The 10,949-nt window shown below is 37.2% G+C and overlaps 1 protein-coding gene and 2 non-coding genes across 3 annotated transcripts; all 3 read right to left on the bottom strand.

Annotated features, from left to right (window-relative positions):
- Positions 1 to 6,874: 6,874 nt before the first annotated feature.
- On the bottom strand, positions 6,875 to 10,730 carry Rpl21 (ribosomal protein L21). Its single transcript, XM_078016195.1, has 6 exons — positions 10,708 to 10,730; positions 9,234 to 9,312; positions 8,893 to 8,954; positions 7,979 to 8,091; positions 7,155 to 7,305; positions 6,875 to 7,021 (listed from the first exon to the last, which is right to left on the bottom strand). The coding sequence occupies exons 2-6, from the start codon at positions 9,298 to 9,300 to the stop codon at positions 6,932 to 6,934; spliced, it is 483 nt and encodes a 160-aa protein (XP_077872321.1). The 5' UTR covers positions 9,301 to 9,312; positions 10,708 to 10,730; the 3' UTR covers positions 6,875 to 6,931.
- Positions 7,802 to 7,928, bottom strand: LOC144365245 (small nucleolar RNA SNORA27). Its single transcript, XR_013423569.1, has one exon. It is a non-coding gene; the product is annotated as a small nucleolar RNA SNORA27 (small nucleolar RNA).
- LOC120888762 (small nucleolar RNA SNORD102) lies at positions 8,205 to 8,275 on the bottom strand. The gene has a single exon (XR_005732449.1). It is a non-coding gene; the product is annotated as a small nucleolar RNA SNORD102 (small nucleolar RNA).
- Positions 10,731 to 10,949: the final 219 nt, after the last annotated feature.

Below are 10,949 nucleotides of genomic sequence, written 5' to 3' on the forward strand. Positions count from 1 at the left end.
TAGCCAGAGAGCTTATTATATTGCCATGCTGGGCCCTATCCCCAGAATTTCAAATTCAGTAGGGGTAGATCTGCTCCCTCCCACCTTCTGTGCTGGGGATTGAATCCAGGGCCTCTGGCATGCAGGCAAGCATTGTGGCACTGAACAACTTTACCAGCCCTCCATCTGCACTTTTATCAAGTATACCCAGATAATGCTGTGCAGCTAGGTAGGGGACTATACTTTGAGAACCACTGGCTTAGATCACCCGGAAAGAACTTATAGAGAAGGAAGACAGTAGCAAATGTGGAACATCAAGGATGTGCCAAATGGGTAGAAGAACCTGAATAAAGATGATAGAATCCTCTGGTAGAAAAGGAAAATTTGTTGGTCTGGTTTAATATTAGGGAGCTGCAGATTAAACTGGAAAAAGATCTCCAAGTTTTTTAACTAACAAGTTCTGAGAATACAGTTGCTTCAGAGTGGTGGAGGTGGAAACCAAATTTGTCGCTGGCGACCAGGAAATTTAGTTAGGAAAGAGACCAGGAAAGCACAGGAGACTGCTTGGTTGATTTGCTAGTTTTCTGAGTCTGTTGGCTTAAGTCAATGAAGACAGGAATGAGTTATCAAGAAGAGGACAAAAACAAGAGCCCTGTGTTCACTGACTCCCCACTTCCATTCCCCTTTACACTCCCCCATAACTTCTGGCTTGTTTTGTGTAAGTATTCATGTCTTTCTGTCCCTCCGATATTGTCACCTCCTTAAGAATGGTGTCTTATTTTGCTAAGAAGAACCTTTCAGTTTGAATCAATCCCATTTATTGATTCTTGATTTTTATTTATTGTGCTTTAAGACTTATTTAAGGCAGGCAGAGCCAACTCCGACAAGATGAAGATTTGGGACTACTTTTTCTTCTATTAGGTGCAGGGCCTCTGGTTTAATTTCTAGGTCCTTGATTCACTTTTGAGTTTTGTGCATGGTGAGAGACAGGGGCTTAATTTCAGTTTTGCTGCATATGGATTTCCAGTTTTCCCAGCACCATTTGTTTAAGAGGCTATCTTTTCTCCAATATGTGTTTTGGATTCCTTTGTCTAGTAAGTATGAGATAACCGTATTTATGTGGGTTTTTCTCTGTGTTCTCTATTCTGTACCATTGGTCTACAAGTCTATTTTGGTGCCAATACCATGCCATTTTTGTTACTATTGCTCAATAGTATAGTTTAAGGTCTGGTATGATGATGCCACCTACTTCGCTCTTGTTGCCAAAGATTGCTTTGGCTATTCTGGGTCTCTTATTTTTCCAGATGAATTTCATGACTGCTTTTTCTATGAGGAATGTCATTGGAATTTTGATTGGGATTGCATTGAACTTGTATAGCACTTTTGGTAGTATGATCATTTTGATAATATATATTCTGCCTACCCAAGAACAAGGGAGATCTTTCCATTTTCTAAGGTCTTCTTTAATTTCTTTCTTTAGCATTCTGTAGTTTTCATTGTAGAGGTCTTTCCCCTCTTTCACTAAATTGATTCCCAAGATTATGTTTCGATTTTATATCCTGATACTTTGTTGAATTCATTTATTAGGTTCTAGAAGTTTTCTGGTGGAATTTTTTGGATCCTCTAGGCATAGAATCATCATCGGCAAATAGTAATAGTTTGAATTTTTCTTTTCCTATCTGTGTCCCTTTAATTTCTTCATCGAATTGCTCTGGCTAGTTTCAAGAACTATGTTAAATAGAAGTGGTGAAAGAGGGAATCCCTGTCTTGTTCTAGTTTTTAGAAGGAATGCTTTCAATTTTTCTGCATTTAGAATGTTAGCCTGGGGCTTAGCATAGTTTTTACAATGTTGAGATAAAAAACAATCCAGTGAGGTGAATAGAGTGCCTACAGAATGGGAGCACATCAGATAGAGCACTTATCTCTAGGATATATCAACAACTCAAAAAACTTAACACCAAAACAACCTGAAATCAGTATATGGGCCAAGGAACTGACAGATTCTTCTCGAACATGATATATACAATCAATCAACAAATATACAAAAAAAAAAAAGTTCAACATCTCTATCAATTAGAGAAATGCAAATCAAAAGTACTCTAAGATTTTATCTCACTCCAATCAGAATGGCAGCTATTAAGAATACAAACAGCTGGGCACCCGTTGTGCCTGCCTGTAATCCCAGCAACTTGAGAGGCTGAGATAGGAGAACCACGAATTCAAAACTAGCCTCAGCATCTTTAGAGTCGACTAAGCAACTCAGTGAGACACTGTCTCTAAATAAAATACAAAATAGGGCTGGGGATGTGGCTCAGTGGTCAAGTATCCTGAGTTCAATCCCTGGTACAAAACAAACAAACAAACAGTAAGTGTGAGGATGTGGGGAAAAGGCACACTCATACATTGCTCATGGAACTACAAACTGGTGCAGTCAATCTGGAAAGCAGTATGGAAAAAAACTTGGAATGGAACAACCATTTGACCTAGCTATCCCACTTCTTGGTTTATACCCAAAGAATTTAAAAACAGCATACTACAGGGAAGCAGCCACATCACAGTTTATAGCAGCACAATTCACAATAGCTAAACTGTAGAACCAACCTAGATACCCTTCAGTAGATGGATAAAGAAAAATGTGGTATGTATATACAATGGACTATTACTCAGCATTTAAAAAGAACAAAATCATGGCACTTGCAAGTTAAGTGGATAGAGTTGGAGAATACTATGCTGAGTAAGCCAATCCTAAAAAAACAAAAGCTGAGTGTTTTCTCTGATAATGTGGATGTTGATTCACAATGGGGATGGTTGGGGGGAGCTTGGGAAGAATGGAAGAACTTTAGATAGGGCAAAGGAGAGAAAGGGGGAAGGGAGGAGGCATGTGGATAGGAAAGATGGTGGAATGAAATGGACATAATTACACCAAGTACATGTATACAGACGAAAACTTGTGCTCTATGTGTACTATGAATTGAAATGCATTCTGCTGTCATTTATAACAAATTACAGAAATACATTTTTTTAAAAAATGGTGCTTTATGCTGTTGTTTTTCTGCTCTTCTTCCCCAGTAGAGTAGGTACCAGTAAATATTCCCTAATGTGCTAAAACTATAATCTCATAAAAACTCAGACCCCTTTCCCAACAAAACATATATTGGGTTATGGTAAGTACTATAAGGATAACAAGGGATAGAAAATAATATATAGGATACAGAGAGACAGGCTTGATAAAATCTGAGCAAAGGCTGAATACTAGGATGAAACCAATGGGACCTATGAAGAAGCATTCCCCACAGAGGAAACGTCCAAGTACAAAATCTCTGAAGCAAAAATGTGCTTGGCATAGCAAAGGCACAGCAAGAAGGCTATAAGTGTAATTGAATCATCCTTTGGGGCAGAATGTTGTACAAGTCAAAGAGGCTGCCACAGCCAGAAGATGCAGTGTTTTGTAGGGCAGCATCATTGTTCAAACAATGAGGCTGAATACCACCCAGAATATAAAAGTACTCAATATTGAGAGAGGTCAGAGAGATCTAAGAAAGCTTGCAAAGAGCAGATAAAATGAAACCAGGAAAGTGTTCAAGAAGCCAAACCCAGTAATAAAGAAATGTCACACTTTCTCCAACCAAATTAGCAAAGTCTATAATAATCAATGCTTTATGAGAGTGATGAGACAAGCATTTTCATGCACTGAAGATTGAATGCACTCTGTACAACACTTTATGAAATCAATTTATCAAAACCAATCAAGAATCTATAAGGTACACATATTTTTAAATCTTGTGCTGTGCTTGTGAGAAACCGTTTAATTAAAAAAAACTAAAAACTAACACAAATTCATAGCGTCTCCACTGATGTTTTAAAAATAGTGGTGCTGTACATAAACAAATTCTTATTTTCTGAATATGTGCCCAAATGATAGTGGCTCTCTAAGCCATCACCCTTCCTTCCTTTCTTCTTCCACATCCAGCTTCACCAGCCCTCTTGAACTGAGGTATTACATTACATTTCCTTTTTGTTGTGTAGTACTAGGAATTGAACCCAGGGTCCAAGTGTTGAAACTGAGCTACACTCCCAGCCCTCATTTCCTTTTTGAAAAGTCACAATTATACTTCTTTTCATGAGATTGTGGTAAAACAGAATCATAGCCCTTAAGGACATAAAGAACCTCCAAGTGAGAGTAATATGATTAACTGGGCAATGAACAAAGTAATTTGTCTCCTGATGCTTCTTCCACTTAACACAGGTGACTGAATAATCCCAATTACTCATGAAGCAAGTTTTAAATGAACCTCAAAATTTAGGCAAACACTTGTTTTCTTAAATCCATATGTAAATAAAATTAAACACACAGAAATTAGAATTAAAGTATCTATTCATTTTTAACAATAGTGTTTCCTATTACTCCTCTAATTCAAAGAGCATTTATTGAATATGCAATGTGCTAGGAACTAAGAATGCAAAGTTGAATGACAGAATTTAACCAAGGCAAAGGGAAGATAAGTAGCAAAACCTCTAACATGGGAATAATGTTGTGGGAGCCTTTAAGAGCTAGTCTTTCTCTGATCCCAAGTACTTTGTGCATTTCTCTTCTTGCATCGGGTATGCTAACCCCTATAACACTTAAGCTATATTGAACAAGCAGGAATTCACCACTGAAGCAAGGAAAAGGCAAGCACATGTGCAAAGGAACTTGAAAAGACAAAGTTTATCTTAAGATATAAAAAGGCATAAAGTAGAAAAATTATAACTGGAAATTAAAAGTAGCAACTGTTACAAAGGATTAGACTTATGGTAGTGTGAGGGTTTCTACATGGAACTCCTTGAATTGTAACCTAAAGAATTTAGAAAGACCACCAATTCACCCTACCTATCAGAATCATCAACCTCCATTTTATAGACAGTTTAGGGGTACTCTTAGCGTAAGGATCATTGGTTAAAATGTTAAAAGTCCCAGTATGCCAGTTCCTGACATAAAATAACTGCTGTATTATATTCTCCCGAGTCATTTTTTTAATGAATAAAACATGGTAATCCCTTCTCAAACCTATCATTAAGATGGCTGTCATGAGCCCTTTAAGTGTCCCACTGAATATAAATAAAAACTAAAAAGAGCTAGGGATGAGGTTCACCGTATAGGATCCCAGTGTTGCTAGCTAAAAAAAAAATAAAATAAAAATTTCAACATCATATAGTACTTAATCCTAAGAATATATAAAAAGGGGTGGGGGATCACGAGCATCCTTAAAAACTATACTTCTCTACTCAGTTGCAGTGAAAAATATGAATATGCAGATAACAAAAAGCTGGCAGTTACTGAATGTAAGAGCATGTTAAGTGTATTACAAATTATTCCCATTAATCTTTTAATAATTCCCTTTACAAAAAGGGAACCGAGTCACACAGGTCAAGTAATTTACAGTATACATACTAACAGTAACTTCTGAACTTTGTAGCTGATGGAAGCATGACTAGATGGAACAGGGACAGAAATAAATAGGTATGAAAGATATTCAATTTTAAAATTGTAAAGTGGGGGACATGTAAATTTAAGCTGACTTCAATTTGGTGCACAGTAACCCACTAAGACCCATCAGAAAATATAAGACAGGAACTCCAGTTGATCCAAGTATTGTTGCTTTTGGAAGTGGTGGTGAAAAATGAATTTCAAATACAATAATCATCCACTTAAAGGCAACCCTCTAGAAAGTGAATTCCCCGTTCCAAGACAGTTAATAGCTATTATGTTAAGCATTCAGAGATCCAAATCTGGATTTCTCTCTATTAGGAGAGAAAACTACAGGCCACCAATTAGGATCTTTTCTACAACCACAGCATTTGCTAAATAGGCTACAAAAAGGAAGATGGTCAAGTCCGGAAGCATGTACAGAACACTACTTAAAAGCAGTTACAAATACAAATAATACCCTGCATCCCACCAGATCATAATGGGATAAAATTAAAAGCAGCTACAAACACAGTTAAGTACAAACTACAGTAGCAGAACTAGAAACATGTGGCAAACCTAGTTAGAAATAAAACAGACTGGGGCCAAGAAAAAACAATTCAGGAATACCAATATTTCAAGGATGAAGACTAATGGAGTAAAAACGCACAAACCCAGGTAAATATAGTTAAGTTTGGTAAACTGAATAATGCTGTCGTTTAATGGGTCTCTTTTGAAATTCATGCTGAAACTCCTTCACTAGAGATGAAGTCCTTGGGAAATCCTAGGAAAAGAGCCTAGACTTTCCTCTCCTGAATACAATGGCTAGAGAAACTAGCCCAACCCAACTGGCTAGTAATTTTTCTCTTCTGGACTTGTCCCCCCAGGAGAATAACAGCAAAAAAAAAAAAAAAAAAAGAAAAAGAAAACCTAAGTGCAGACCAGGCCCTTAAACACAAAACCTGTCAGCATCTGGACTTGGACTTCCCAGTCTCCAAAACTCTGAAATAATTTGTTTACAAAATTAGTAAAGTCTGTATTATTTTGTTACAGTAGGAGAAAGACAAATGTTTTTACACTATTGTTGAAAGCGATTCAGAACTAGTAACACCCAAAGAACAGGGTACTATTTTTTTTAAGGAAGTTGGCTTCAAAGGTAAATTCATAATCCTTAAATCAAGCTATTTACAATTATAACCAATCAACTTTTCCTAAGCTTAACTGTAATCACACAGTTTTCCTTTCACTTATTTTGTGTATCTTTCTTCAAGGTAATTTAGAGACCAAGCAACCAAATTTCATAAATAATCTTTGGCCATTTCTTAATCAATTGAGTATATATTTGATGTACCACCATAAGTCATTTCACATTATTCTGCAATAAAAATACTAAATTTGAATGGCAGAGAAACAACACTGGGACACAATTACATACACACTTCTGCTCAATTAAAAAAAATCATTTTTGTAGTCTACGGGTCTTTAATTTTTTTTTTTTTACATTTATTATGCCATGAATTCATAGGGAATAGGTTCCAGCAGTTCAGGCTCCTTTCCATTTGTTCTCACAAAATGTGCTTCTCTGGGTGGGGCAGGCTATTGAAGGGGAAAAGAGAAAATAAACTTTAAATATACATTCAATTCTTAAACTCCAATAAAAAATATCTGAGCAAGTTTTAATAGTTCCCCAAGATTAAAACCAGTAAACCCTGCCAAGACAAGCTCTCACCTGGCGCTTCAGCTGAACCCAGGTACCTTTCTCTTTGGCTTCCTTCTTTTTCTGATCATTTTCCTTCACACGTTTCAGGAAGCTGTCTCGGCTCTTAGAGTGCTTAATATGCTCAATACGCACATTAATTCTCTTGGCAAGAATCTTGCCCCTGGTGAGAGCAGAAATTCTGATAAGTGTTTCATCTAAACACAACAGCAGTGCAGAAAATGGTTTTGACAATTCCACTTATTAGATAAATCATGAATCTTTTACTCCGAATAAACCAACAAGGTTATGATGGCTTGATTAGTTTTTCAATTATTGATCTACTTGGAAGAGGCCTTGAAGTAAACAATCCTTTTGTTTTCTTTTATTAGTACATTAAAGTTATATGTATTGAATTTCGATTTACTCCAATCAGTCCCAGGTGCCCTGCTCATTTTCTACCCCACTTCCCTCACCTTATTCTCCTGCCTTTACTGGTATTCGTTTTCCTCTAACCACCCCTACTTTGAAGCTGTTGTGATGAAGTGACAGCCTCTGAACCACTAGTTGAACCAAAATCAAATCACTAGTATAATTTAAAACTTAATAAACTTCTTATGTTATAAAACTAGAACTGCTTCATACCAGATTGTGTAGGACCTTCCAGGAAATCTATTTCAATTTGTTTCCTCTGACAGGTTACATGACAGACACTCAGTCTGCCTGAGTTTTAAGAGGATAGTTCCTTTGCCCCTCTTGAATGACCAATAAAGACATAAGTCCAATTGGCAAAGTGAAAGGGGTGGGGGTATATGAATATGACTTAATCACAAAGAACTATACCATTCATTACTTACTTAACTTGCTTATTCACAACAATGCCAACAGCATGCTGGGTAACATTGTAGACTCTCCCAGTTTTGCCATGATAACATTTGTGGGGCATTCCTTTTTGAACAGTACCCATTCCCTGGATAAGATAGGAGACAAATGTTATTCCAGCCAACTCCTCCTTACTCTTAAACTTTAATTTTTTACTGAAGTAAATAAGATGTCGTAAAATTTCCTTTAAATGGCATCTTGAGCTTTCAGAGCCGGTGAAATGTGTTTTTCACATTGCTTCAAGCAATCAAAAAGACAATCATCATTAAGCTCAAGAGCCAGAACATATTTAAATACTGATCACAAAAGAATACAGTTCTCACTGGAGTTTCCATAAAAACAATAATCTCCATTTTAATAAATTTTATACTAAGGCATTCCTTTTCACTTAGATATAAACATTCAGTCCAGGGTTGGGGTTATAGCTCAATTGGTAGAGCTCTTGCCTTGCACATGTGAGGCACTGGGTCCGATCTAATCCCCTCAGCACCACATAAAAATAAAGGTACTGTGTTCATCTACTACAAAATACTTAAATACTAAAAAAAAAAAAAAAAAAAAAAAACCACAAAACCAACAACAACAAAAAACAGTCTGGCCAGGCACCGTGCCACACACCTGTAATCCCAGCAGCTCAGAAGGATCCCAAGTTCAAAGCCAGCCTCAGCAAAAAGCGAGGCACCAAGCAACTAAGTGCCACTGAGTTCAATCCCCAATACCTCCCCCCCCAAACCCTGTTCTTTACTCTTATGAACTCAAGCAGATTTCCTCCCATAAAATTTAGAGCAAAAGGATCCAATAGATGTAATACTGGTACCTAAAACCCAGCACTACATTAATTCCAACTTTTCTAACATCTATAGTGTTATTCCTCAATTTTATAATTTACCTTGATGTCTACAATATCACCCTTCTTGTAGATTCGCATATATGTGGCCAAAGGAACAACTCCTGCAAAAAAATTTCAGTAGTCAGTCTCAAGACAAGTCTAAAATAAAAATATCATACTATTTTTGAAAATTTCTCCTGAAAGCAAAAAAATTAGTCTACTACAACCTTCTCTCCAAAGTTTTAATCCTGCATATTTAGTTATGAAACTACATAAAATTCATACTTTTTATTTATCTATTACAAAATATGCCATATTTTAAAAATATGCTATTTATGAACCACAACAAATACTAACAAAAATCCAAATGTATAAGCTTGGCTTCAAGTAAACAAACTTACCATGTTTTCTAAAAGGCCTGGAGAACATATATCGGGTTCCTCTCCTCTTTCCCTTTGTGTTCGTCATTTTGGCAAATTACTAAAAGAAGAAAGCATAAAATTAGTCAGATTTTGAAAATTAGCATTTCCCCTTTACCAACAAAAATCCTATAATTTCAAATTAGGGAACAGTCTAAAGAAAATCAGATGAACAATCACTACTTTTTCCCAACAGTTTATAAAAACATTAAAAGGTCTTGTACCTCCCTTTATCTGTACAATCCATGCTAGAACGAATGCCAAGAGCATTGGAAATTATTGTCTAAAGGATAATTTATTGGAGAACCCAATAAAACTCAACCATACATTTTTATACAGTAGATAAGATCCTTTTTCTCGTCCCTCTTTTTAAAAACACTTTTATAATTAATTGAAGTAGTGTTTACAGAGCACTAAGCAATTCTTAGAACAAGTACAGCATAACTGAACTGAAAGCTAATTTACCATCTAAAAATTCACCTATAAACATTCAGATTTGAACCTTTCCTGGGCTCCCTCAAGGGCCAAAACACATTTTTGATCACTGGGCCATCCAGGGCAATAACCCCTACCCACAAGGCCAATTATAAAGGAAGACTTAAATTTGTTGACAGCAGTCTAAGAATATATCAGTCTCTTAATATACACTCTTTAATCCTAAACAACTGTCAAAGCACCTTTTTTTAATAAAAATTGTGTGGCAGAGCCAAAAATGTCTCATCTAACTTGCCAAACTACTGTTTTAATAGATGCATCCTTCAATTTTTACAAAAAGGCAACTAAGCAATTGTTAATCAGTAAGTTCTTCTCCTCTAAACTCATTTTCCTGGCATCTATTTTATGCCTAGACCTAACACACACAAAATTGAATCAGTTTTCCAAAACGATACCTTACCCATGCAAACCAATGATGCCTGAAATCTACAATGGTATCAAATTTGCCAACTAGGATCGCTATGTGGGGTGAAGCCAGCAGTTTGTTAAGTAATTATTAAAAATTCACCCCTAAACTCCTAAAACGGACATATTGCTGTTCTGGAATGCCTTCACTCAACACACATCTTCCCCTCTTGATATATGAGCACTGGTAAGGCAACCTTAACATATTCCCTTCATCCACTCGCAATCCCGAGCCAAAACTAAAAGCAATAGGCTATCAATTCACGCACAATCCAAGAGTGATCTGAGGCTCGTTAACGAGATTTGACTCGGCGGGCAGCCACTTCGTTATCCAACCACGAAGCCAGAAATTCAGACATTTAGGCTCACTTGTTTTAACCCAAGACTTGTTTTAAACCCGTTCTTAAGACCCGGAAGTGCCTACCCGTCCACATTACATTGAAAGGAGTTAGAAAAGCATCAGGCCACGCGGCCCCGCACAGCCTACGAGGGCCCAGGACTCCGCGACCGAAGTCACAGAGATATGAAAGGCTGAATCCTTGCCACATTAACTCACTTCGTCCCCAATGAGTCTGCTTCGTCTTCCTAACCGTAGCAGCTCAGGGCCACGGCACCGCAGGTCGGGTCCTCACCCCACTGCCCAGGCCCTAACACGGAGCATGCTGCTCCCGTTCTGGGAGGACACAGACCCAACCACCCAGGACAGTGGGCCCCAGATTGGGAAAACAGACTCTCTAGTATCCCAGTGCATTTCATCTGAGGCTGCAGAGTCACAATTCGAGCCTAAGGAACGCAGGG

The sequence above is a fragment of the Ictidomys tridecemlineatus genome, chromosome 6, assembly GCF_052094955.1.
Source record: "Ictidomys tridecemlineatus isolate mIctTri1 chromosome 6, mIctTri1.hap1, whole genome shotgun sequence".
In the NCBI taxonomy this organism is placed as follows: Eukaryota; Metazoa; Chordata; class Mammalia; order Rodentia; family Sciuridae; genus Ictidomys; species Ictidomys tridecemlineatus.